This window comes from Vombatus ursinus, unplaced genomic scaffold (genome assembly GCF_900497805.2).
Source record: "Vombatus ursinus unplaced genomic scaffold, bare-nosed wombat genome assembly UNPS02014818.1, whole genome shotgun sequence".
In the NCBI taxonomy this organism is placed as follows: domain Eukaryota; kingdom Metazoa; phylum Chordata; class Mammalia; order Diprotodontia; family Vombatidae; genus Vombatus; species Vombatus ursinus.
Window position 1 is genome coordinate 1,610,940 of NW_020954596.1, and position 26,418 is coordinate 1,637,357.

Here is a 26,418-nt window from a genome sequence, read left to right on the forward strand (position 1 = left end):
ACTACAGGGCCAAAAAGAACTTTTTTTTTTTAAAGGCAATGGGGGTTAAGTGACTTGTCCAGGGTCACACAGTTAGTAAGTGTCAAAGTCAGATTCAAACTCATGAAGATAAGTCTTCCTGATTCTAAGTCTAGTACTCTATCCACTGTACTACCTAGCTGCTCCCTCTATAGTATTTTCAATCTTGCAAAGCACTTTCCTCACACTCCTCAACTTGTGAGGAAGGTCATGTAAGTACCACCATTTTATGGGTGTGGCATCTGAGGCTCAGGGAGATTAAGTGATTTGCACAAGGCCTGATGGAAGTGAGTGAGTGCCAAAGCCAAGATTCCGACATAGTTCTCACTTGACTACAAGATCAGCCTTCAATGAATATTTGTTGAATCAAATTGAACTTCATTGTACCCCTCACTTCCCAACACAATGTTATCTTCTTGTCAGAGCTTAGCATCTCTTGGTAAAAGGAATGCGTGGTTGTGGAGTCAAAGGTAACTGAAGGGATGGTGATTCCCTGAGTAAGAATGAGAAACCTCAAAGGAAAACCGATTAAGGCAGGGGTTTCAAGATGGGGAACATATCTTGGGATATCTTGAGTTTGACATACTGGTGAGACTGCTGTTCATTCATTAACTCCTGTCTGACTCCTCATGACCCCATTTGGTGTTTCTTGGCAAAGATACTAACACAGCTTGCCATTTCCTTTTCCATCTCATTTTACAGATAAGGAACTAAGATGAAGAAGGTTCAGTGACTTGCCCAGGGTCACACAGCTAGTAAGAGATTGAGGCCAGATTTGAAATCAGGAAGATGAGTCTTCTTGATTCTAAGCCCAGCGCTCTATCCACTGTGCCACTCACCTAGTTGCCCAAAACTGGTGGGATATTCAGGTGGAAATGTCTCACAAGTGGTTGGGGGTACAATTCTGTATCTCAAGAAAGAGATGGGAAAGGGCAGCTACGTGGTGCAGTGGATAGAGCACTGGCCCTGAAGTCAGGAGGACTTGAGTTCAAATCCAGCCTCAGACCAAACACTTGACACTTACTAGCTATATGACCTTGGGCAAGTCACTTAAACCCGATTGCCCTAAAAGAAAGAAAGAAAGAGATGGGACTGGAAATACAGAAGATTTGGGAGTCAATTGAGTGGAGAAATATAATAATAATAATATTTATGTAGTACTTTAAGATTTACAAAGCACTTTACAAATAGTATCTCATTTGATCCTAACAACCTCCTAGAAGGTAGATGCTATTATTACACCTATCTTACAGATAAGGAAACTGAGGAACAGAAAGGTTAAGTGACTTGCTGAAGATCAAATAACTAATAAATGTCTGATACAGGATTACAACTCAGGTCTTCCTGATTCTATATCCAGCACTCTATCCACTGAACCACCTAGCAGCCTAGATATGCGGTTGAAAGGATGAGTAAGTCCCATGAGCTAATGAGAGAAGCACGGGATTTGAGCTGGGTAGGGAATCCACAGAAATCAGGACAATTACAAGATAATAAATTAAAAGGAAGAGTTTACAATAAGTCTGGAAAAGTAAAATGGCACCAGATCATGGAAGGCCTTGAATGTCAAGCTAAGGAGTTTGTGTGGACAACAGGGAGCCTCTGCCAGATTTTGAGTAGGTGAGTGACCCGGTCAGACCTGTGCCTTAGATTATTTCTGCTGTTGTGTGAAGGATGGACCAGAGAGAGAGGAGACTGAAGGTAGAGAGATCAGATAGGAGGTTATCATAATAGCTTAAGCAAGAGGTACTGAGGTCCTAAACCAGGATGCTAGCCACAGGAGTAGAGACGAAGGTTAGTTTATGAGAAATATTGTGGAGGTGGCGCACACAGGACTTGGAACTGATTGGTTGTCGGGTTTGGGGGAGAAAGGAGAGTGAAAGACTGCTCAAAGGGATCAGGTCTAGGCGACTAGAAAGCTGGTGTGTCCTCAACAGAGGAAAAAAAATGGTTTGGGAACACAATTGGGGTAGGTGTGGTAGAGAATTTCACGAGGCTAGTTTGGTATATGCTGAACATCTAGGTGACACTTGGCATAGTACATAGATTGCTATATTTGGAGAACTGGATTCCGATCCTGCCTCATATACTTGCTAGCTGTGTGACTCTGGGTACCTCCTCCTCATCATCATCATCATAGTAATAACAATAATAATAGCTAAATTTATACAGCCATTTACATAAATGGCCATTTACATAACCGCTTATATACACCAGGCAGTGTGCTTTCACAAATACCGTCTCATCTGATCCTCCGAACAACCCTGGGAGGTAGAGCCTATTATTATTCCCATTTTACAGACGAAGAAACTGAGACAAACAGCAGTGAAGTGACTTGCTCAGGATCACGTAGCTAGTAAGGGTCTGAGACTGGCTTTAAGCTCAGGTCTCCCCGACTCCAGGCTTGGCAATCCATCCACTGTACCATGATATACCCTTTCTGAGTCTCTCTGTCCCCATCTGTAAAATGGATAAAATAATAGCAACTCATGTGGTTCTTATAAGGTTCAAATAAGATAATATAGGTAAAAGGCTTTATAAACCTGAAAGTGTGATATTGTTGTTGTTGTTGTTATTAATCTAGAAAGTAGGTGGTAATTCAGGACCGGAACTCAGGAAATAGAAGGTCAGGATCAGAGATATAGAATGATCAACTCTACAAAAAAGAATGCATTTATTAAGCACCTACTATATGCCAGACGCTGGAGCTTATGTTCTACTGGGTAAAACAACATGAACATATAAAAGCATATTCCAAATGTACAAAGCAGAGACAAGATGATTTGGAAGGAGAGGGCAGCAGTAACTGGGAGGGCCAGAGAAAGTTTCATTTAGAAGGTGTCTCAAAATGACCTTAGGGCTCACCTAGTCTAGCCTCTTCATTTTACAGATGGAGAAACTGAGCTTCAGAGACTAAGCCGAGCTTACATATGTAGCACATGGCAGAGCTACTAGGATTTGAACTCTAGTCCTGTGTGTGTCTCAGCCTTGGGATTATATGGACTATAATAAACATCCATTTTTACCATTCTACTCTATAAGTGTGACTCATTTAGGCCTTTGAATGTGCCTAATCACTGGTCAAGGGGCCCTTCACATGAGCCCAGGACCTTTTTTCCTGTCACATTTATAATCTGCTATCATCATTAACCATTGGTTATCCCTCCAAAGTATATTTCAAGAAACCAACTCCATCAGAGTCCTCCTTGGCAACCAGCACCCCATTCACTCTTTTTTTGCTTATATTTTGGTCAAAGCTATGGACTGGCTCCTTTGTACCTTCTCCAATCCAATCAGTGTCTGGTTAGGACCATACTGGCAATGGTAAGTAGATAGATAAACAGACAGATAGATACAAATATATATATAGATAGATAGACAGACACAGAGACAGATATACAGACAAGCAGAAATAGAGAGATAGAAAGGGACGTAGATAAACAGATGGATAGATAGATGAACAGATGGATATGGCTGGATTGACAGATGTTAGATAAGTAAAACAATATATATGAAGGTAGGGGTGTGTGTGTGTGTGTGTGTGTGTGTGTGTGTGTGTGTGTCTGTATAATATGATGTAATGTATAACAGAGGCGGCAGAGCTGCTCAATTCCTATTTTCTTCAATTTTCTCTGACAAGGAGAATAATCTCTAGACTGACAAGGATTGAATGAAAATAGCTAACAGGGAGCTGCAGCCCAAAGCTTTCTATTAGGGGCTGGAAACATTATCCTATACTGCAATGGAACTGCAATCTTCTCAACATCGGCATTCCCTCTAACTATGTAGATCACAACCTGCTCTCCTTGGGTGACTCTTGTCCTTGTCTTCCCATTAACCTTCCCTGTTAGATATGGGTAATAATGAGTTGTTAACCCATGAAATAAAGGTATTACAAAAAGGATGCTAAATACCATCCTTTCTATTTTGGAGGGCCATCCCTCAAAGGACAGCTCTCAGTATACAGAGTATACAGCCTTACTCTTTCCCTTCCACATAGGATCATTTACTCACAGAGTTGGAAGGGATCTTAGAAGTCATCTAGTAAAACACGTACCTAAACAGAAATGTCTTCTGTGTCATCCACAGTAAATGCTTTTCTAGCCTCCTGAATATCCCTAATGATGGGAAACTCAGTACTGCCCATATTTTTTTGGACATTTCAAAATATTAGAAAATATTTCCTTGTACCTAACTGAAATCTTCCCCTCTATGATTTCCACCTATATTCCTAATTTTGCCTTCTCAGAACAAGCAGAACAGCTCTAAACTCTCTTCTTTGTTTCTTTTAAAGTATGTTATTTTTTTCAGTTACACATAAAAACAATTTTAAACATTCATTTTTATAAAATTTTGAGTTCCAAACTCTCTCTCCCTCTCTCATCATTGAGAAGGCAAGCAATTTGATATAGGTTATACATGTGCAGTCATGAAAAACATATTTACATGTTTGTTATGTTGTGAAAGAAAACACAGACCAAAAAAATAAAAAGAAAGTTTTTAAAAAGCATGCTTTGATCTGCATTCAGACTCCATCAGTTTTTTCCTCTGGAGTTAGATGGCATTTTTTATCATTAGTCCTTCGGAATTGTCTTGGATCATTGTATTGCTGAGAATAGCTAAGTCATTCACTAGTGATCATCATACAGTATTGCTATTACTGTGTACACTGTTCTGGTTCTGTTCACTTCACTTTGCATCAGTTCATGTAGCCTTTCCAGGATTTTTTAAAGCATCCTGCTCATCATTTCTTATAGTACAATAGTATTCCATTACAATTTTTTAAGCCATTCCGCAATGGATGGATATCCCCTCAATTTCCAATTCTTCTCCTTGACAAAAAGTTGCTATAAATATTTTTGTACATATATGTCCTTTTCCATTTTTTAAAAATTTCTTTGGGGCAGCTAGGTGGCACCGTGGATAGAGCACTGGCCCTAAAGTCAGGAGGACCTGAGTTCAAATCCTGACCTCAGACCAAACACTTGACACTTACTAGCTGTGTGACCCTGGGCAAGTCACTTAACACCAATTGCCTAAAAAAAATCTCTTTGGGATACAGACCTAGTAGTGGTATTGCTGGGTCAAAAAATATGCATAGTTTTATAGCCCTTTGGGCATAGTTCCAAATTGCTCTCTAGGATGGTTGGATCCATTCACAACTCCACCAACAGTGCTTTAGCGTTCCAGTTTTCCCAAATTCTCTCCAACATTTGTCATTTTCTTTTTTTTTTTCATATTAGCTAATCTGATAGGGGTGAGGTAGTACCTCAGAATTGTTTTAATTTGCATTTCTCTAATTAATAGTGATTTAGAGCATTTTTATATGACAATAGATAACTTTGGTTTCTTCATCTGAAAACTACCTGTTCATATCCTTTGATCATTTTTCAATTGGGAAATGACATTTTTTAATTAATTTATTTTGAATTATCAACAATCACTTCCATAAGCTTCTGAGCTTCAAATTTTTCTCTCTCTCCCTCCCCACCTCCCTCTCCAAGACAGCACATAATCTGATATAGGCTATACATATACATTCCTATTAAACATATTTTCACATTAGTGATGTTGTAAGTAAGAATTAGAACCAATAGGAGGAACCACCAGAAAGAGGAAACAAAACGCAACAGAAGAAAAAAAATAGCAAACAGTATGCTTTAGTCTGCATTCAAACTCCATAGTTCTTTCTTCTTTGTGGATAGCATTGGGAAATGACATATTCTTATAAATTTGACTCTGTTCTCTCTATATATTTGAGAAATGAGGCCTTTATCAGATGAACTTGCTGTCAAATTTTTTCCATAGTTACTAACCATGTATTTCCCCTCCATCCTATTTCCCCTTATTTATCCTTCTCTCTCTCTCCTTTCCCTCCTCAAAATGTCTCTGCTCAAAAATGTTTTGCTTCTGACCACCACCTCCTCAATCTACCCTGCCTATTACCAGTTTTCTTCTTCTCTTATTCCCTTTCCTCCTACTTACCCTACTTATAGAGTAAGATAGATTTCTATACCCAGCTGAGTGTGTATGTTATTCCCTCTTTGAGCCAATTCCAATGAGAGTATGATTTAAGCATTGTTTGCCACCACCACTACCCCCACCTTTCCTCCACTGTAAAAGCTTTTTTGTGCCCTTTTATGTGAGGTAATTTACCTCATTCTACCCCTCCCTTTCCCCTTCTCCCAGTGCCTTCCTCTTTCTCACCCCTTAATTTTATTTTTATATATTCCAACATAGTCAACTCACACCCATGCCTTCTGTCTATGTACAACCCATCTAACTGCCCTAATGATGATGAAGTTCTTAGGAGTAAACCCTCTTCTACATGTCAGTTCCTTCAAATCCTTTTTTTTTTGGTTGTTTTTGTTTTTGTTGTTGTTTTTTTTTTCAAGTCTTTGAAAATAGCTATCACATCTTCTAAGTCTGCTCTTCTCTGGGCCAAACATCACCAGTTCCTTCACTTCAGCATGGCGTGGTCTTTTCACCCTACTTACATGATCCTAAGAATTTAGAGCTTAAAGGGATTTTGTAGGTCAAGTCCAAAGCCTTCATTTTATAGATGAGGAAACTACTGAAGCTCAAAGAAGTTGAATACTTTGCCTAAGGTCCTGTAAGCTCTAAGCCACCAAGCTGGAATGAGAACCCAGTTCCTTTGAGTACAATTTCACTTCTCACACCTACATGAATTGCCATAAGTAACTTTCCTCTGGACATGCTTCAGTATGTCAGTATCTATGAAATACAATGCTTCTGAGGAGCTTGGCTTCTTGCCAGAATGATGCAGGAGAGCCAGGATCTGGGGCTAAGAGATTTTCTTCTTACTTAGTTCCTTCTCTGATTCCTAGACCCCAATCTGAAGCTTGGAACCCTTTGAAATTCTTGGGGTCTGAATATTCTTAGCCCCTGAGTTCACAGAAACAATGGCTCTAACCACTAATTAACTGCCTGTTCCCTTTCTACTGATGTCATCATATCATGGTTGCTAGTTCTAGCACCTACACCCTCTCTCCCATCTACCCATAGTTGCTGTACCCTCTAGAACCCACTAATGCATAAACCAAGGTTTAGTCTCCTAAAGAACAGGTTCAGTAATAAGGTTTCAGGGAATTAGAAGCACAGATAAAAGAAAGCTGGAAGATAAAGGGTACTGACCACAGCCAAAATACTAGAAGGTGAGAAAGGGCTTGGTGCTGGAGAACAGATGATAAAATATAGCACCCTCCTCTCAATAGAGTTGGGGGATGGATGACAAGCAAGGACTGTTGCACATGCTGTCAGTCACAGTCATGGGACCAGGAGATTTGTTTCACTGTTTTCCCTTGTTAGGAAGGAGAGTTTGGAGGGAGGGGCAGGGGGAATGGAGTGTACACAAGCAAATGAGTGGTGTAAACAACAAAATGCCTCAATAAAGCTTTTGGGAAAAGATCAATGCAGCATCTTTGTGTCTGCAGAAAGAGAAGTAGTGGAAAGTGGTGCAAAGTAGCTAATACTTAGATTTCTACTAATGACCATCTCAAAAAAAAAAAACCTGCGTAGGCCAGCTTCTGTTTCCATTAGGTCTTGGCAGGAATCTGCTAATTGCCCATCCAAGGCAGTCCATTAAGCTAGGTCGTATCAGGAGAAAAGACAAAAGCCCACCATAAATAAATAAAGCCTTCTTCAAGAGCTCCCAGTAATTGAGTACCCAGCTCAGCAAAAAGGTGTGGGAAGCAGGCACTTTGCCTCTGTAGTTGTCTATTAGGGTCAGCCAGAATAGCTACCAACAAGAATAGCAAAGAACCGACTTGAGGTTCTTATTTCCAGCACATATGGAAGAAAAGGAGAATTTCACAATGACCTGCAGAGAGAGTGCTGTGCTTGTATTTCTGCCAATGGCAGAGAACAGTTATGGATGTACGAAGTGCAGATTACTCAAAGAAGAGGAAGGAAGGACTCCCCATTTCCCAGTTTATTGGGAAAAATGAAGAGCTTCTGGAAAGAGTGGAAGAAATACTTCAAAGAGAAAACCAAAGTGGATAAGAAGGGGGCAAAGAGGAATCGTAACTGTGTCAGGAGGTTGGAGGACATGAAGATGAAGAACAAGGACTATGGGAGGACATAGCTAGAGCTATGATATAGCCCTGAGGGGCTTCTCATGGAATATCTCCCAAGGAGAAAGTAGTTTCTTGTGTTCTAAGCAATGGTGATGTGAATTCATAGATACCACTGGTGAAGAAATCAGCTCTCAGTTCATTAGCAAGCATTTATTAAGCACCGGATGTGTGCTGGACAGTGTACTAGGTGTCATGAATAAAAATACAAAAACAAAACAAAATAAAAACTGATACCCACTCCTAAGAACTTTACATTATTACCAGGAATGGTGGGAATGAGAAGAGATGAATAATGATGGCTGATAACTTCCTACTGGGGAGTACCAAAGTGATTTGACCTAAACAATCAATAGAGAGGTCTGATTTATTTCCAGAATATATGATACAGAGCCTCCTGAGGCATGTTAGATCTGAAATCCATTTAGCTCATTGCTGGTGATTCACATAAAGGAAAATGATACCAAAAGGAACTTGGATAATTATTGCAAGGGATTTTGAAGGCGTAGACAAAACAAAGAAACTAAAACCCCTGAAGATCTTGGGGACATAGGTTGCATTTTAACCACCATTTCCCTTTAAAGGTTAGGGGCTTCTGGAAGATATAGGTGTGGGAAGGGAATACCTGGTAAAAAGATGACTTTGGAGGACAGAATTTGGAATTCTGAACCAATGTTTAAAAAATAGAAACAATGGGCTCATGATCAACAATGGAATGCATCTAACAAGGGTTGATTATATATATATATGTTATATATGCACACATATTTGTATAGAGTCTTTCAAAGCTGATTAGGAGAGCTTTAACTTGAAAATGGAATGGGAGGGAGAAGAGCCCTCATATGTCTGTTAAGCAGTACACCATAGAGAATAACAGGTGCAATATAGGAAGAAGAATATAAGCAAATAGGAGAGAAAATATGAGAACAAAACTAGCAATAAAACCCGTGGTCTTATATTATATAACTACATAAAAATGCACAATGTATGGGTGATGAGGTAAACAAGGGTCCTAGTGCTAACAGGTAAATTCAGTCTTGGCAGAATGGGGCTTGCCTAGAATACAGCTATGGTAAAGTCTACCTCATTCAATAGGAAGAGAACATATGAAAATGACAAAGGAGTAGCACTGTGCATGGTTATATGAGGAAGCCCAGAAATCAGAGAGGGGTAGAGCATCTGGATGAGGATTAATGGAGGGAATAAAAGTGTCCTGGGAATATGCTGCCGCCTGCCTGGACGAGAGAAAATGGAAGGAGTGTTCAGGGAACAGATTGTAAACCTGGTGTGGAGGCATAATGTCATAGGAATGAGGGGATTTAACCATCCTGAGAGCTGTTGGAACGCACCCTCTGTCAAACACAGAACAGCTGAGAAATTCTTGTCTTAATAATAATTTCATTCTGCAAAAAGAAGAGAAAGCAAGGAGGGATACAGCTATTCTGGACCGGATTCCGACAAGGAGGGCTTGGGTGCTGCAATAGGAACAGTGGGAACGTCAGGATAGAATGAGTATCTGTGAGAGAGGGAGGAGTTAGACCAGGTCACAATACCAGGGCAACTCGCCCACAGTGATGCCTAGATGCGAGCAACCCCCTGATAGTCTGAGGCTTCCTGCAAGGAGTATGTGGTACTTTACCTAGCGGATTTTCCAAGTGTTGAGTAAGCTGAAGCACATCAAACCTCATAGAATAGCTATGCGTGCTGTGGGGAATCGCTTCATTGAGGCAGCTAGGGGAAGTAATGGTTAGAGTGCTGGACTTTGAATCGGGAAGACCTGAATTCAAAACTAGCCTCAGATACTTACTAGCTAGTGAGTATGGGCAAGTCACTTAACTTTCCTCAATTTCCTCATCTGATTAAAAAAGAAAAAAAGTGGAAGGGGATAAGAATAGCACCTACCTCAGAGATTTGTTGTGAAGATCAAATGAAATAACACATTTAAAGAGCTTTACAAAGGCTATGTAAATGCTAGCTATTATTATCATTGGTCCAGATCAGAAAGAGTTCATCTTTATTCATAACACTGCTCCATCTTAGAATCTGTGATAGAAAAGAGGAGAACCAGAAGAGGTTTCATTTGTACTCAATATTTGGAGAGTGGGTTTCAAAGGGAGAGAAGATAGCTAGGATTTCATGATCTAAGTCAGCAGTTCTCAAACTTTTGGTCTCAGGATCCTTAGACTCAAAAAAATTATGGAGCATTCCCCAAAGAGCTTTTGTTTATGTGGATTACATCTATCAGTATTTAACACAATAGAAATGAAAATATCTTAGTGTTATTATGAAAATGGTTTTGACCTTATGGACCTCTTGAAAGTGTATCAGGGTCCCCTTGGGGTCTTCAGACCAAACTTTGTGAACTGATGGTCTTAGTAGACCCAAGAAAGTTCTCAAAAATGAAATTCTGACACAACCATAAATTCTAAAAGGATGAGTTGTCTAAAGAGACCAATGTGAAAGCACAGAAAACTTGTCAACCAACTTTGATTTTTAAAATACAAATATAGAAGATATAATAATAGCTATAACATTTACATAGTACTTTTACATTTGTAAAGCACTTATCATATCATTTGATTCCCACAATAATTCCCTAAGGTAAGTGCTATTATTATTCCTATCTTATTATCCTATCTTAAGAAACTAAGGCTTCAAGGTTAAGTGACTGGCCCAGGATGACATAGGCAATATGTATCAGACACAAGCCTTGAATCCAGGTCTTTATAAGAGTGGGAATTGTTTTTATTTTGCCTTTATTTGTATTCCCAGCATTTAGCATGGTGCCTGGCACATAGATGGCACTTAATAAATGCTTATTGACTTGACCTGACTTTACCCACTAGGCGGTGCTGCCTCTAACATGATCTCCAGGCACTTTAATAGAAGGATGGTATCCAGAACAAGAGAAATGAGAATCCTGCTGGTCTCATATTTGGAGAATTGTGTTTAGTTCTGAGTACCACATTTTAGAAGGATATTGATGAGCTAAAGAACCTTCAGATGATGGTAAAAGGCCTTGAGACTGTGCCTTAGCAGGCTCATCTGAAGGAACTGGAGGTGTTCAGCCTGGAGAGGAGGGGACATGTTAACTTTCTTCAAGTAATTGAAGAGCTATCATATGGAAGAAGAATTAGGGTTATTCTGTTTGGTCCTAGAGGGAAAAACCAAGAGCAATAGGTTTAAGTTGAAAAATGACAAATGATAATTGTAATAATAGTTCACGTTTACACAGTACTTTAAGGTTTACAAAACACTTTGCAAACATATGGTATATCCACATTATATATGTGTGTGTGCATTATATAATATTATATATTATTAATTATATTATATTACCTTAAAATGCTATTATATTAATGAATTATTACATATTATATAAAGTATATATTAAATATTAAATCATATTAAATCAATATATTATATAATATGTGATATTATATATGTATGTATGTTTATGTGTGTACGTGTATCTGTATGTCATTATATCCACATGACAACCCTGGGCAGTAGGTGATATTACTATCCCTATTTTATAGAAAAGGAAGCTGAGTCTGACAGAGGTTAAGCAATTTGCCCGGGGTCACATACCTAGGAAGTATCTGAGGTTGGATCTGAAGTCAGGTCTTCCTGACTTGACCAAATCCATCATTTTATTCACTATACCAGAAGTGTCAAAACACAGCCTACAACACTTTGGAGTGTGGCCAGAATCATTTAGAAATGTAATTGGAAAATATTTAGCAAAATAAATAAAAATACAATAAAACAGAAAAAGTTAATATGTGATTTTCTAGCTTAACATGCAGCCTGCTGGGATCCTTGGGTACAATTTAGTGGCCTCTATTGATGAGTCTAACACCTCTGCACTTTACAGCAAGAAAATATTCAAACAATTTTAGGAAGGAATGAGTACTAACATGGGGGGGGGGGTCAGGAAAGGGTTAGAGTCAGAGGGGACATATGAACCAGCCTTAAGAGAACCAAAGGCAAAGAGAATGTATGCCTAGCATGCACATAGGACAGCCTGTGCAAAGGCATAGGAGATGGTGGGAGGGGAGGCACAGTGAAATACAGGGCTTTAAATGCAACACCGAATTTATTTTCCCTAGAAGCAATAGGAAACCATTGAAGATTTGTGAGTAGGAAGTGAGTGACCTGGTTGGACTTCTGTCCTAGGTAGCGGGTTCCCTCTCACTAGAGGGTTTTAAGGAAAAGCTGTGTGAGTGGTCTGGTATATTGGAGAGAAGAATCTTGCTAACGTGGGGGTTGAATTAGATTAGGGATTCTTAACCCCTTGGAGCCTATGGAGATTTCAGGGGGTCCACGAACTTGAACATGAAAACATCACATTTTAATTTTCACTAATCTCTTTATTTTGCATTTTTAAAAACTGTTATTCAGAGAAGGGGTCCCTCAATGCATCCTGGGCCATCTCTAGTCATCCCGATCTATATCTGGCCACTGGACTCAGATGGCTCCGGAGGAGAAAGTGAGGCTGGTGACTTTGCACAGCCCTCCCTCACTGTAATACAATTTACTTGCAAGTCATGGCATCATCTTCCTGATGTCATGGTCCTCTTCAAGAACAAAGGACAAATATCAAGCTGTAGGCTACAGCAGATTGCCAAAGAGATCCATGACATAGCACTCCCCCCTCTGAAAAAAAAAGATGAGGTACTTCTGGAGTAGATGGCCTCTAATGTCTAATGCAGACATTCTGTGATTCTGAAAGTGTAGAGGAAGGGGAAAAGAGGAAAAAGTGAGATATAGTGAAATGAGCACTAGATTTGGAGCCTGAGGACCTGGATTCAAATCCTGCCTCTGGTGTTTCCTGCCCCTGTGACCTTAGTCACTCTTCTTTCTCTAGGCTTCATGTTCCTCATCTCATTTGGACTAAATAATTTCTGAGATTCTTTTCATGTCTTTGAGAAATTAACAATGAAGACATCTTTATATATGTGTGTGTATGTGTATGTGTATACATATGTATATATGCGTATGTAGTATGTGCATACACACACTATATATGTATGTGTATGTATATGTATATGTACATGTACATGTACATGTATATGTATGTATGTAAGGAGAGAGAGAGAGAGAGAGAAGAATAGAAGGAAGGCCAGAAAGAAAGCCCAATAAGTAGCTTTGAAAGCTACAGGTTGATTTTATTCTATTATTTATTCTATTATGTTACACTTAAAATATATAATAGATATCTGAAGTTTCATTCTCTTTTTCTGTCCTACTATGTGTATGCAAATATTCACTCTTTTTTGTTGTCTGTTAAGTTCAGAATAAAAATTAAAATGTATTAAAAAGGAATGAACAGTGAAGGGTTGGTTTATAGAGTCCTCTTGAGCTGAGAGCCACAGTCGAGAGAGACACACAGTCTTGTTAGATTGTGAGCTCCTTGAGAGCAGGGACTGGATTTTGCTCTCCTTTGTACCCTTAGTACTTAGGTACTGACACATACTTAATAAGTGGTAGGCTGGGCTTTAGTGCACTCTTTTTCAGTGCCTAGCACATTTCCAGTCCCTAACAAAAGGCCTTGAATTGAGTGGGGAATGATTCTGTCTTTAGGTACCCAGATATCTGGTCTGAGGATTTTGACAGCTATAAGGCAAATGGTGGAAAAAACACTGAATTTCACGTCAGAGGACCCAGGTTCAAACCTTGGTTCACTTCTCCCTACCTGGTTGACTTTGGATAACTTACTTAACTTTCCCAAATCTGTTTCTTCATTTGTCAAAGGAGGGACCTAGTCTGTTCTAAATACTATGTTATCATAATACCAACTTATTAAAAAAAATGTCTCTGAAGCCAAGCAAATGCAATATATCAAGAAGCTATGCCCCATTACCCAGAAAAATTCAATTTAACAGAGTTCACCTCTAAAGCTCATAAATGATATCCCTTTCTTCTCATAATATCTCTCCTAAAATGTGACTCATAAAATGTATCCAGTACTTAGAATGTAGTCTAACCAGAACATTGGATTGTAGGCCTACCATCTTCCTCATTCTGGACATTGCCTCTCAAAAGTCTAAGTTACATTTTAAGCTTGGAGTCCACTTAAAACTTCAAGTATGTTTCTCATGAAAAGGTCTAAACCCACCTTCCCCATTTTGTATCTTTTTTTTAGCGAGACAGTGCATTAATTATCATTTAATTTAATATCATTTTTAGAAGATTTGACTTTATATCAAACCGATTGGGATCTTACTAAATCATGATGTTCTCATCCAACACATTAGCTATCTCTACCATCTTCATGCCTTCTGCAAATTTAATAAACATGCCTTCTATAATTTCATTCAAATCACAGATAAAAATGTTATCTTGATTTTCAATTCTCTGGTAACCATTTTTGCTCTTTTCTCTTTGATTTGAGGAGCATGCCTATTGATAGGGAAAACAGAGGCAAGACAAAAGTTTAAAAGTTCTACCTTCTTCATTGTCAAGTATAATCATCTCATTGACCCTGAGTAGTAGTGTTAGGACGATACTCCAAAGAGATCAAATGAAGAGGAAAAGGACTCATGTGGACATAAATATTTATAGCAGCTCAAAAAGACTGGAAGTTAATGGAGTACCTACCAATTGGGAAACTGCTGAACAAATTTTAATATATGAGTATAATGAAATACTACTGTGCCATAAGAAATGAAAAAAGAGAAACCAGGTTTCAGGGAAACCTGGGAAGACTTGTATGAATTGATGCAGAGTAATGTGAAACAGATACAGAATAGTTTACACAATAATAATAAAGCTGTAAAAACAAACAACTTCGAAAGACTTAGGAACTCTTATCAATGCAATGTCCATCTATGAATCCAAGAAACTGATGATGAAGCATGCTACCCACAGAGAGGTGATAGACTCAAAATGCAGAACGAGACATATTTTTGGAAATGGCCAGAGTGGAATTTGTTTTGTTCAACCCTACACCTTTGTTACAAGAGTTTTACTTCTATTATTTTTTTCAGTTTAAGGAAGAAGGTTGGAGGGAGAGAAAATAAATGCTTGTTAATTACAAATATAGAAACGTTTTTAAAATCACCTTATTGCTAAGTAAACTGGGTATCCGCATTGGTCTGAATTATCTGTGAGAGCATCACTACAATTGTGTTCTCTCAAGCTCCCCATCCCTCTTGAATCAACTTTCCTCTTAGAGTCTGAAGCCATGGGATACTATTCATCATATGTACCTCTGAAGCCTGTGAACTCCACTCATGAAAAGTCGAGGGTTTGGGTCAGATTATACCCAGCTTTCCTCTCCTCTAAAAACTGGAGTGGTCGCTATTTCCCAAGGTTCTGGTCATTTCCACTTCAGTCCCTTCTTGTTGGTCGCTATCATGTTCAGAATTACAATCCTCTTCATTTCTTCCTCACCTTTGGAAGACAGCAACCTTTGGAAGATTAAGGAAAGTCACGAATTTGTCAGCTGCTCTGTTTTGGGCAGAGTTCCAACAGATAGTTGAATTCCCTCATTGCAATTATGTCATGTCTCTGTGCCTGCTTTGTGTCAGAAACTCATCTTTCATTTCCTCCGTTTGATCCACTTATCTGTAGTATACTCTCACCAAAGCAGCTCTGCTGTTTCTCCTCCTTTTTATTTTCATTCAAGTGTTTTCCATCATACTGCCTGCAAAATGGAATTTTTATATTTTTATAACATATATTGAGTGTTGCCATGACCACAATGAGGGAGAACTCTCTGTAGCAAAACACTGAAGACTGGCCTTTTTTTCCCAGGGCCCATCCTTCAAAGGGGAGATTTCTATATAGGAGAATAGACAGAAGAGTCTCTTTCTCCCAAAGCCTATTCATCAAAGGAGGGCTCTCTGTGGAGGAGGATGCTGACATCCTTTTTTAGAGTCCACCCAACAGAAGAGATCTTTCTTTGGAAAGGATAATATAGACCAGCTTCTCTCTGTGTTCCCGGGCAATCCTCAGAGCAGAGTTCCGTGTGTAGGGAAATAGAATAGCCTCCCTCCGTCTCTCAGAAAAAGAGCTCTCTGGGCTAGCTAATTTTATAACACCAGATGACGAGGATGTCCCATCTCAGGGCCTGTTCTTCTCCTCTTCACTGTGAAACCTGCCCTTCCCAGTATCTTGTTCTGATCAACCTTAGGACTTAACTAGAAGAAGCTGAAATTATCCTCCATCCCCGAGAGTCTCACCGTTGAAGTGCTTTGCCTCTCTGGTTCCACCACGTTACTGGCTCTCTCCAATGGACATGTGCTTTATCACTAAATCCAAACATATGTACTTTGTGCTTGGAGTCAGGGGGCAGTTTAGAATGAGCAATGTCAGGGTCTGTAGTTAAATATCAGTATGAACACACGGTCATTCATGGGTGAATCCAGGGTCAGTTTGTATATATTTTCAGTCTGTTTCCAGAATCAGGGGCCTGTGTATATGTGTGTGTGTGTGTGTGTGTATGTGCGTGTATGTGTGTTTCATGTGAGTGAGGAGTAGAGTGAATCCAAATAGCCTGTGTAGGAATGGAACCTGTGATGGTAACATTGTTGGGTTGGTTCCATTCACCCCATTAGGCTCATATTTTCATTCCAAGGCAAGCTGACAGCAGACTGGATAGATCTTAAAAAAATCATAGCTTTACAGGACTTTATCCAAGATAATATTTTAAAAGAACCTGTGAATTTTGTTTAATTTTCCATTTCTTTCTTGTCCAGTGCCCCCACTTCAGCCCATTTGCAGATGAGCTTACTGAGTATGTGACCAAGAACATACTTGCCACACCCATCATGAATGGCAAAGATGTCGTTGCTGTAATCATGGCCATAAATAAAACCAATGGCCCATTTTTCACCAGTGAAGATCAAGATGTAAGTGTTGGACAAACACATTATGTGTACATATGTCTCTGTGTGTTTGTTTATCTCTATATGCATACATGTATGTATTGGTGTACTATATGTCTCCTTTTCTCTGTGTACATACCCATATACATGTCTGTATATATATATGTATGTATGTGTACATGTCTCTATGGTTTTTGTGTGCATACATGTACACACCTCTGTATGTCTGTCTACACATGTCTTTGTGCATTTCTATACATTTGCACAACTCTGCTTACCCTCGTGTCCCAGTGCTGATGCCTATGTCTACACATGCATTAATGCAGCCCATTTACACTACTTTCTCTTAATCCTTGTTGATTATTCTCCCAGTTTTTCTAGTGATTTTATTTACTGGTTTGTGGTATTCCATTCTCTTTCATTATCTTCAGGAACTATAATATTCTTGTTGGTAATTGCCCCTACTTCATAGCAACCCAATTTTACAATTCCTCAGTCTCAAATGTGATGATTTCCTTCTCTATGACAATTTGGTAACTTACCATCATGGTCACAACTTTGACTTCCCCATCTCTTGGCATTTCACCACTTCCAAAATTCTGAACATTCATGAGATTGTAGCTTTAGAGCTAAGAAGGGACCTTAGATGTCATCCAGTTCAACTCTTTCATTTAACAGATGGAGAAACTGAGGTGCAGAGAAGTGAAGAGATTCACTTCATGTTCAAGGTCATACAGGTAATTAGTGGCAGGGCTGGGATTTGATCCTGTCTTCTGACTCTAAATTCAATGTGCTTTTCAGATACCACATTGAAATTCTATTCTCTGGCCACACCCTTCTATCCTTCTACTTCTCTCACTCACATTAAACTCAACTTTTGCCTTTATCTGACATTTGGTCCGGTCCCTTAATTTCTCCCTCTGTCCCAGTCTCCATACTCTTCCTTCCCTTGCCTCATTAATCATCCACCCCCATGGTTTATCACTCTAATTTCTCACTAACTAATAATCTAAAAAATCTCTTGCTCTCCTGACTGTGCCTTTCCTCAACTCTGACTCCTGGGTAATTCCACTGGTTTTTTCATTCCTATTCCAAGGCTGCTAAGTGTCACTAGAGAAAAACCATAGAATTAAGCTAACTTTGCCCACTACTAATCATTTGCCTTCATGCAGCTCAACATTCCTACTCTGATCACAGGGATCCCCTATGTCATTCCCAGAGCCTCCATTCCTAACTTCTTTCTTCTCTCACCCAACTTCTCCCTTGTATTCCATAATTTTAGATGACCTCCCCTTCTACTTAACTGAAAAGACAGGCCATCTGACTTGAGCTCCCTCAACCCTTCATACATTCATCAAAATGCCTCAGAAGCATTACTGTTAGGTTTTCTGGGACTCCATTGACCAGTCATTCTCCTTGGGCAACTCAAACCTGAAGATGAACCCAGCTGTGCCCATGATTTAAATACACTGTACTAGACAGAATTGGTTGCAACAGCTCTCATCATTGTTCACTCTACTGATAAACATTGTTGAGGAATATTAGCAAACAGGTCCCAATCACTTCCCTCCCCATTCCCCCATGAACACTCCCACATCAAGGGGAAGAAGCTCGATAGAAAGCCTTTTGGTGCCAAGTTCCCAGCCTCTGCTCTCCCATTGCATATTCACCTAGAACACGCCTTTCCTGAAGTTTTTGCTTTACCTACTACGCGTACTCAGCTTTCATGCAATACCATGTGTAGGGGTTTGGGAGAGGGGCACCAGTCACTCTCACTCTTCTTTATAAGCGAATATCCAGACCACACATTCACCGCAACTTCTGTCTTTCCTTCCAGCTTACAATCACTACAATACCATATATTTTTAATGGCCCTGAATAAAATAAAATCTGTAGGATTACAATTGTAGTGAAATGCATAGCTATGAAAAAAAATTTAAACAATTTCATGGAACCCAGGTTAAGAACCTTTGTTCCTTGGGGCAGCTGGGTGGTGCAGTGGATACAGCTCTGGCTTTAGACTAAGGAGGACCTGAGTTCAAATCCGACCTCAGACACTTGACACTTACTAGCTGCGTGAACTTGGGCAAGTCACTTAACCCTGATTGCCTAAGCAAAAAACAAACGAACAACAACAACAACAAAAAACAACCTTTTCTCCAACGATTGTAATTAGTTGTTATCCTTTGAATCTTTGCCTAAATGGGAAATGGGTAGGAAACATTTCCATGCACATGGAAACATGTGAGCCTTTTCCTCTCTCTGTTCAGAGGCATCTCAATCTCCTAAAAATCCCCCTCTTTATCCTCCTCTCTGTTCACAGAAAAATAAGCATTCTTTTCTATTTTCTACCTATATCTTTCTAGCTTATTTGGATACCAGATTTGTGAACGTTGCTTGCACCCAATGCTCCCATCTTTTCTCCTAAGACTCTGACCATGTGGGTTGTACCTTCACAATATCACCAAATGTGTTCTCTGAAAGACTGTCAGTCAATAAGCTCCTAACTGCCAAATTCAATAGTCTTTAAAAAAAAGAATCTTACCTCCCCTTAGCCTCTGCAACTTTTGACAGTAGAGGAAAACCCTTGGATATACTCTATGTCCTGGGCTTCAGAGATGCTGCAATCTCCTTTCTAATTCCTGTAACCACTTTTTCTGTGTCCTATACTGATTCTTCATTGTCTCCCTGCTCCCTTTATAGGGGTGTTCCCCAAGGAGACTGTCCTTGGCCATCTTCTCTTCTTTCTGTACACTCTCTCCCTTTGCAATGTTACTACTGCCTGTATGAAAATGATTCCCAAATTTATATCTCTAACCTTGACCTCTCCTCTGAGCTCCAGATCTGCAACTTGAGAGGCAGTATAGTGTAATGGACAGAGGACTGAACTTACAGTCAGAAAACTCTGAGCTCAAAACCTGCTTCAGACATTACTAGTTGTGTGACGCTGGGCTAATTAGGCACTTGACCTCTCTGGACCTCAGTTTCTCTATTTGTAAGATGAGGGAGTTGGACTTGATGATCTCTAAGATCCCCACCAGTTCTAAATCTATGATCTAAAGAATTTCGACTGTCTCTACGGTGATTGGTGATGTCCCATCAACACCTTGAATCCAACAAGTCCAAAACTGAGCTCATGATCTTTCCCCCTAAACCTGCCCTTCTGCCTTCTCTCTTTCTGTCTCTTATACCACCATTCATCCAGTGTCCTATGTTTGAAACCCTGAGATTATCTTTGACCCTTCTGTCTCCCTTGCCTCTCTTATAATAAGTTGCCAAGTCCTGTTGATTCCATTTCTCACATGCTTCTTCCCCCTACCCCCCACCATATGCACATTGATTTCCCTTTGCTACTACCCTAGGAGAGCATTCTCAAGTCACTACACAGCTCTAGGTTGTTCTCTTAATACTCTTCTCCAGCCATTCTATAGTTTAATCCAACTGAATAACTCACTGCCTTCCAGATATGGCTCACATTCTCCTACCTGTTTCTTTGTTTTCACTCTTCCCTCTGCTTGGAATGGACTCCTTTCCCCCTTTTCCCTATCAAGTTTCTGTCCATCCTTGAAAATCCTGTTCAAATGCCACATTCTCATATAGTCTTCCCTGATCTCCTGGGACTTGTCTGTAATGACATGCCTTCCCCCTTGAATCTCACATGCTTTTTTTTTTTAAACTTTCCCAGTGAACTTATTATATAAGATTTAGTGCAGTAGCCCTCTGCACTTACATTTGGTCTTATGACTAGACCATCATTTCCATGAAAGCAGAGACTGTGTCTTATCTCAGCTTCATATTCCCAGCAGGCGCTTAATATAGATTCTCTACATATTGAATGAATGATGAGATGGATGGAATGGATGATCCCTCTGGGTATATTGATATGCATGGACTGCACCTATGTCTGTCTGTACTTTTCTTTTTCTGTATCTTTGTGTGTATGTATATATATACACATACATACACATATGTACATACATAGATGTGTGTGCGTATACATATATTTGTGTTTGCATGTATGTATATATGTGGATAGATAGAAATGCATATGTGTGTGCCTATATAAGGTAGCAAAAAGGGTTGATAGGCATCAAAAGCAAGCCCTTGTCTTGGAGTCACACAACCTAGGATAAGTCCTGGCTCTTCCACTTACTATTTGAGTGACCCTGGACAAGTCACTTTGACTCAGTTTCCTAATCTATAAAATGGGGATAATAATCTCTTGCCCAGCTCAAGGAGGGTTGTAGCAAAGATCAAATGAGCTCATTGTATGTGAAAATGCTTTGAAAACTGTAATGCACTGCCTAGATGTGAGGACTTATTATTTTCTGTGCATCTCCAAACAAATCTGTATATTTCCATGTATCCCAAAGACATAAGTCTTTGCATCTGAGCTGTGTGGTGAATTCTCCACTCAGTAACGTTTTCCTCCCAGTCCCATATTCCCAGCTAATCCGAGCTGTCATGGTGAGAAGGATTACTTGCTACAGTTACAGAATCCAGGCCATCCCTAGGGACAAAAATATTCCCCATAGTCCCAGATCCCAGGGTGACCTTGAAACCAAGACTGCTAACTCCTCCCCAGTATTTTTCTATATGTAATGAAGAGATGTAGAAGAATTTTGTCATGTAGAATACATACTTTGTTTAATTCTTAGGGCATAAAACTAGGAGCAACAGATGGGAGATGTGGGGAGGCAGATTTCAGCTCAATGTAAGGAAAAACTTTTCTTCACAATTAGAGCTCCTCAGAAGTGTATACCTGCCTCAGGAGGTAGTAGCCTCCCCATACTGGATGTCCATTTCTAGGATTTAGAGCTGAAAAGGGTACTAAAGATCATTAGCTCCCTCATTTGATAGATGAGGAAACAGGCTCAAAGATGAATTGCTGAGGTCACTTAAGTAGAAAATAGCAGACCTAGGAATTAAACTAGTGTCCTTGGACTCCAAATCCAATGGGCTTTCCACTATAACACATAGTACTGGGCAATCATGTGGTTCTCCTTTCAACACTAAGATTCTATCAGTCTAAGAAAGACTGTTCTCACAATGAGCAAAAAAAAAAATCCCTTTTTGACATCAAATAGATCTTATAAGTAAGGGTGGGGTTGAAACCACCTTACCCCATTTTAGCTCTAATACCTTAACTATTGTTGTTCAGTCATTTCAGTTGTGTCTGACTTTTCATGACCCCATTTGGGGTTTTCTTGGCAAAGATAACTAGAGTGGTTTGCCATTTCCTTCTGTAGCTCATTTTACAGAGGAGGAAACTAAGGCAAATAGGGTTAAGTGACTTGCCCAGGTTCCCACAGCTAGTAAGAGTCTGAGGTAAGATTTGAACTCAGGAAGATGAGTCTTCTTGACTCCAGGGCACTCTACCCTCTGTGCCACCTATCTGTGTGGACCTTAAGGACTATTATGTTGCCCCCAGACAGTAAATCAGCTAATCATTGTGAGAGAGTATTAGAAAAGTAAACAATGGGAACTCAGGAACATAAAGATAACATTTTCCTTACTAAACATCCTGCATTGTGTGCATGTGTTGGATTTTTTTTTTAAGGCCAACCAAGAACTCATAAGGGCTTACTGAACCATGAGATATTGTTCATATATGAATTTAATCTGATCCCTGTAAGTTAAATGACACGTGTAAAATCTCATCTTCCTTTGGGGTAAGTATAATAGCTTTTTACAAAATGATCTATAGGGGCAGCTAGGTGGCGCAGTGGATAGAGCACTGGCCCCGAAGTCAGGAAGACCTGAGTTCAAATCCAGCCTCAGACCAAACAGTTGACACTTACTAGCTGTGTGACCCTGGGCAAGTCACTAAACCCCAATTGCCTAAAAGTAAAAAAAAAAAATAATAATAATCTATAAAGATCTAGTGAAATATCTTTTGTAACTTTCAAATTTTAAAAAATCATTCTTTCAGGTTTTCTTGAAGTATCTGAATTTTGCCACCTTAAACCTCAAAATCTATCATTTGAGCTATCTGCACAACTGTGAGACTCGAAGAGGCCAGGTAATGAAATGATTGCGAGGACTCCGATCCCACCCACCCCCTCACCTTCCTGCAGCGAACCCAGGAGAGGGAACAGTTCCTTCCTTCAATCAAAGAGAGTATTCTTTCTCTGCCCCTGTCCCACTCCCTCTCCTCTCCTCTCTAGATCTCTCTGTGTCTCTCTGTTTCTCTCTGTCCCTGTCTCTGTCTCCCTCTCCCTTTTACCTGCAGGACCCTCCTCCAGTCCTGCTCTCCCACCTTTCCCATGGGGGAAGGGGAAGCATTTTATCAATCCATCCAGGTGTGTTGGCCTTTTAGAGAAGATTGAACCCAATGGGGTAAAGTTCTCTTGTTGAAGGATCAGGTCCCATCCTTGGCTGGCCAAGATTGAGAGGAGAGAAAAAGAAAAATTCAATTGAGAGGAGAGAAAAAGAAAAATTCAAGATGCAGAAGGGTTTGAATATGCCCTTTATATCCCACGTTGAGTGGAAACTCACTGAGAGCAGGGTCTGAATCCTCTTCTCTCTTTCCCGGGTTCTGAGCTCTCCATGGGTCCAGCCTGGTTCTGTTGCCTGTTCATTTTTCTCAGTTTGCAACCCCATGAAAGGCTGGGCCCACAGAGATGCTCTGTGAAGGTGGTCTGGATCATTCAATTCATTTCCCAGCATGAGTCCCTTTTCTTCTTTGCTTTGGAAACATTTCTCATTATTTCCCATCTTCCCTCTCCCACCACCAGCCCTGCCCCATGATCAGGTAGCTATACCTAACAGAAGTGTGGGTGGCTGAGGGCATCATGGGGCACAACTAGGGTGTTTTTGTCCTCAGGTACTGCTTTGGTCTGCCAATAAGGTGTTTGAGGAGCTTACAGATATCGAGAGACAATTCCACAAGGCCTTCTACACAGTTCGAGCCTACCTAAACTGTGACCGCTACTCTGTGGGCCTCCTGGATATGACTAAGGAGAAGGTGAGTCACATAGGGACTGAGAGTTCTGTGACTTCCTCCAGAGCTAAGCACATGTCCCCTACTGTCTCAGAGTCAGACTCTTTCTAAATCCCTCACATAAGTCTGTCCAGTATTAACTACAACTCCTTCCTCTCCCCCATAGGAATTCTTTGATGTGTGGCCAGTGCTTATGGGAGAAGCTCAACCGTACTCAGGCCCCCGAACTCCTGATGGTAGAGTGAGTTACTGAGGTGTCTCTAATGGGAATCATTGGTAACTCTGGTCTCCTTTAGGCTTAGGAAAACTCTTTGTGAGGGAAGGGGGAGAAAGAGTAGACCCAGCCAAGGGTAGAGGCTGAGAGAGGTGACCCTCACCCTATGGGATCATAGTAGGCCTAAGGCTGGGCCTGATGGTACAGCTCAGCTATGTTGATGTTCACAATTTTGAGAGTGAAGGTACACGTGTAGGTGACTGGATTTGCATGGCTGGGTATGTCAGAGTAGGGGTGTACATGTGTGAGAGGGTTTTTAGGTGGCTGAGCATATGTGTATATGCACTTCTGTGTCTCCTTGTGATTATAAGTATATATGGGTGGTTATGAATCTGAATAGATATATGTGTGCAGCCATGTGACTATAAGAATATTGCACATGGCAAAGTATATCAGAGTATGTGTGCACATTTATGTTGGAGAGGGAGGCTGGATGTGTGGGATACACACACATATGTCCACAGATATGCACAGATATAGATATAGATATAGATATACATATCTATTTGCATCTGCATATATTTGTGTGTCTCCATATATGTGTGTGTATACATACATATATATACATATATATACATATATACATATATATACATATATGTGTGTGTATATATATATATATATGAATGTGACTGGGTATATGAGCACATGTATGTTTGTAGCAGAAAGGTATAACAGGAAGATCATTGAATTTGGAGTCCAAGGACCTGAGTTAGAGTTCCACCTCAACTACTTACCCCTTGTATGAGCTTAGCCAAGTGACTTCCCCCTCTGGGCCTTGGTGCCTGCCCCTGTAAAATGAGAGGACTGGTCTAAATGACCTCTACAATTCCTTACAGTTCTGTGATCCTCTGGGGGTGTGTGAGTGTTTGTGCATGGGTGCTTGACTTCTCTTAGGGCTGTGATCTCAAGATAGATTTACAACAGCCTTTATCACTCAGTGGGGCCCAGTAAAGAGCAGGACTTTGGAAAAACCAGTAACAATTTGGTGTCTCTTTTTTTTAAAGGAAATCCAGTTTTACAAAGTAATTGACTATATCCTCCATGGCAAAGAAGATATTAAAGTCATTCCGTAAGTGAGCGGGCCCCTAAGGAAGTTGTTAGAGGTACAAATGAAGGGGAAATACCACGTAACATAATATAATTTGGTATAACAGCATGGCACCCAGAAACACAGTGAAATAGTATAATATACTGTAACAGAATGCCTTGCACATTCTAGGCACTTGGTAAATGTTTGTTTGTTTGTATTAATTGAATCCTATTGAACTGACAGGTAACGATGTGACACAAGTAAATACAATGGGAGGCAGATGGTTTTGCTCAGAAAAGGTCTTTGAAGACCCTTTCCTATGGATTCATACACACACACACACACACACACACACACTACCTTGACTAGCCAAGAACCTGTTGATGAAGAAACTGCAGGGAACATTTGAAGTGATGAAAAGAGAGCAGGGGTACCCTCCTGATTCTTGACCCCATAGGTCAAGAATATCTCTGGATTTCCCCTAATTCTCCTCAGTGGCCCTTTAGAAATTTGCCATTCAGGACCAGAGCTCAGTAAAATAGAAAGTGTCCCAGAAAGGGAATGAGACCTGGGCTACTGCTAGCCCTCTCACTCATGACTTGTGTGACTTAAGCATCTACTTTGTGCAAGGCACTTAGGGGCATAAGATAGATAATGGAATTCAATTTTTCAAGAAGCTTACAATCTAACAAGATAGAAAGACAAATATGCAAGTAACTATAATACAAGAAAATGTGGTAAGAGCAAACGATACGGTCCTAACAAAATGCTAGAAGGAAATTGAGGAGGGAGAAATAATTTTGAACTTTGAGGGAAGGGCAACAATATCAAGCATGTGGGAGAATAAGAAGTCAGCAAAAAATTCAGAGGAGGAAGAGCCAGGAAAGTAGAACTCTATGAGTTCATGGAAGCCAAGGGCAGAGATGGTGTCAAGAAATAAAGGGCAGTCAGCAGTATCAGATGCCACAGAGTGGTCGAGAAGAATGGGGACAGAAAGAAATCTATTGAAGCTGGTGTTACAGACATCACTGGGGACCTTGGTGAGAACAATTTCAGTAAAGGGATGAGAATGGAAGGCAAGCCATGAAGGTTAAGAATTGAATAGATAATGAAGAAGTGGAGGTAATGAGTTTGGATAGATGGATGGATAGACAATTTGTGGAGAGAGAGAGAGAGAGAGAGAGAGAGAGAGAGAGAGAGAGAGAGAGAGAGAGAGAGAGAGA

General features: G+C 40.1%; 1 protein-coding gene across 1 annotated transcript in view; it reads left to right on the forward strand.

The window, feature by feature from the left end:
- The window catches only part of LOC114023680 (rod cGMP-specific 3',5'-cyclic phosphodiesterase subunit beta-like), an 80,629-nt gene that overhangs the window by 17,516 nt on the left and 36,695 nt on the right, over positions 1-26,418 (forward strand). Inside the window, exons 2-6 of the mRNA XM_027836447.1 lie at positions 16,817-16,969; positions 22,878-22,967; positions 23,772-23,912; positions 24,055-24,129; positions 25,170-25,234. Of these exons, the coding sequence (XP_027692248.1) occupies positions 16,817-16,969; positions 22,878-22,967; positions 23,772-23,912; positions 24,055-24,129; positions 25,170-25,234 (524 nt within the window). The remainder of the gene's footprint in view (positions 1-16,816; positions 16,970-22,877; positions 22,968-23,771; positions 23,913-24,054; positions 24,130-25,169; positions 25,235-26,418) is intronic.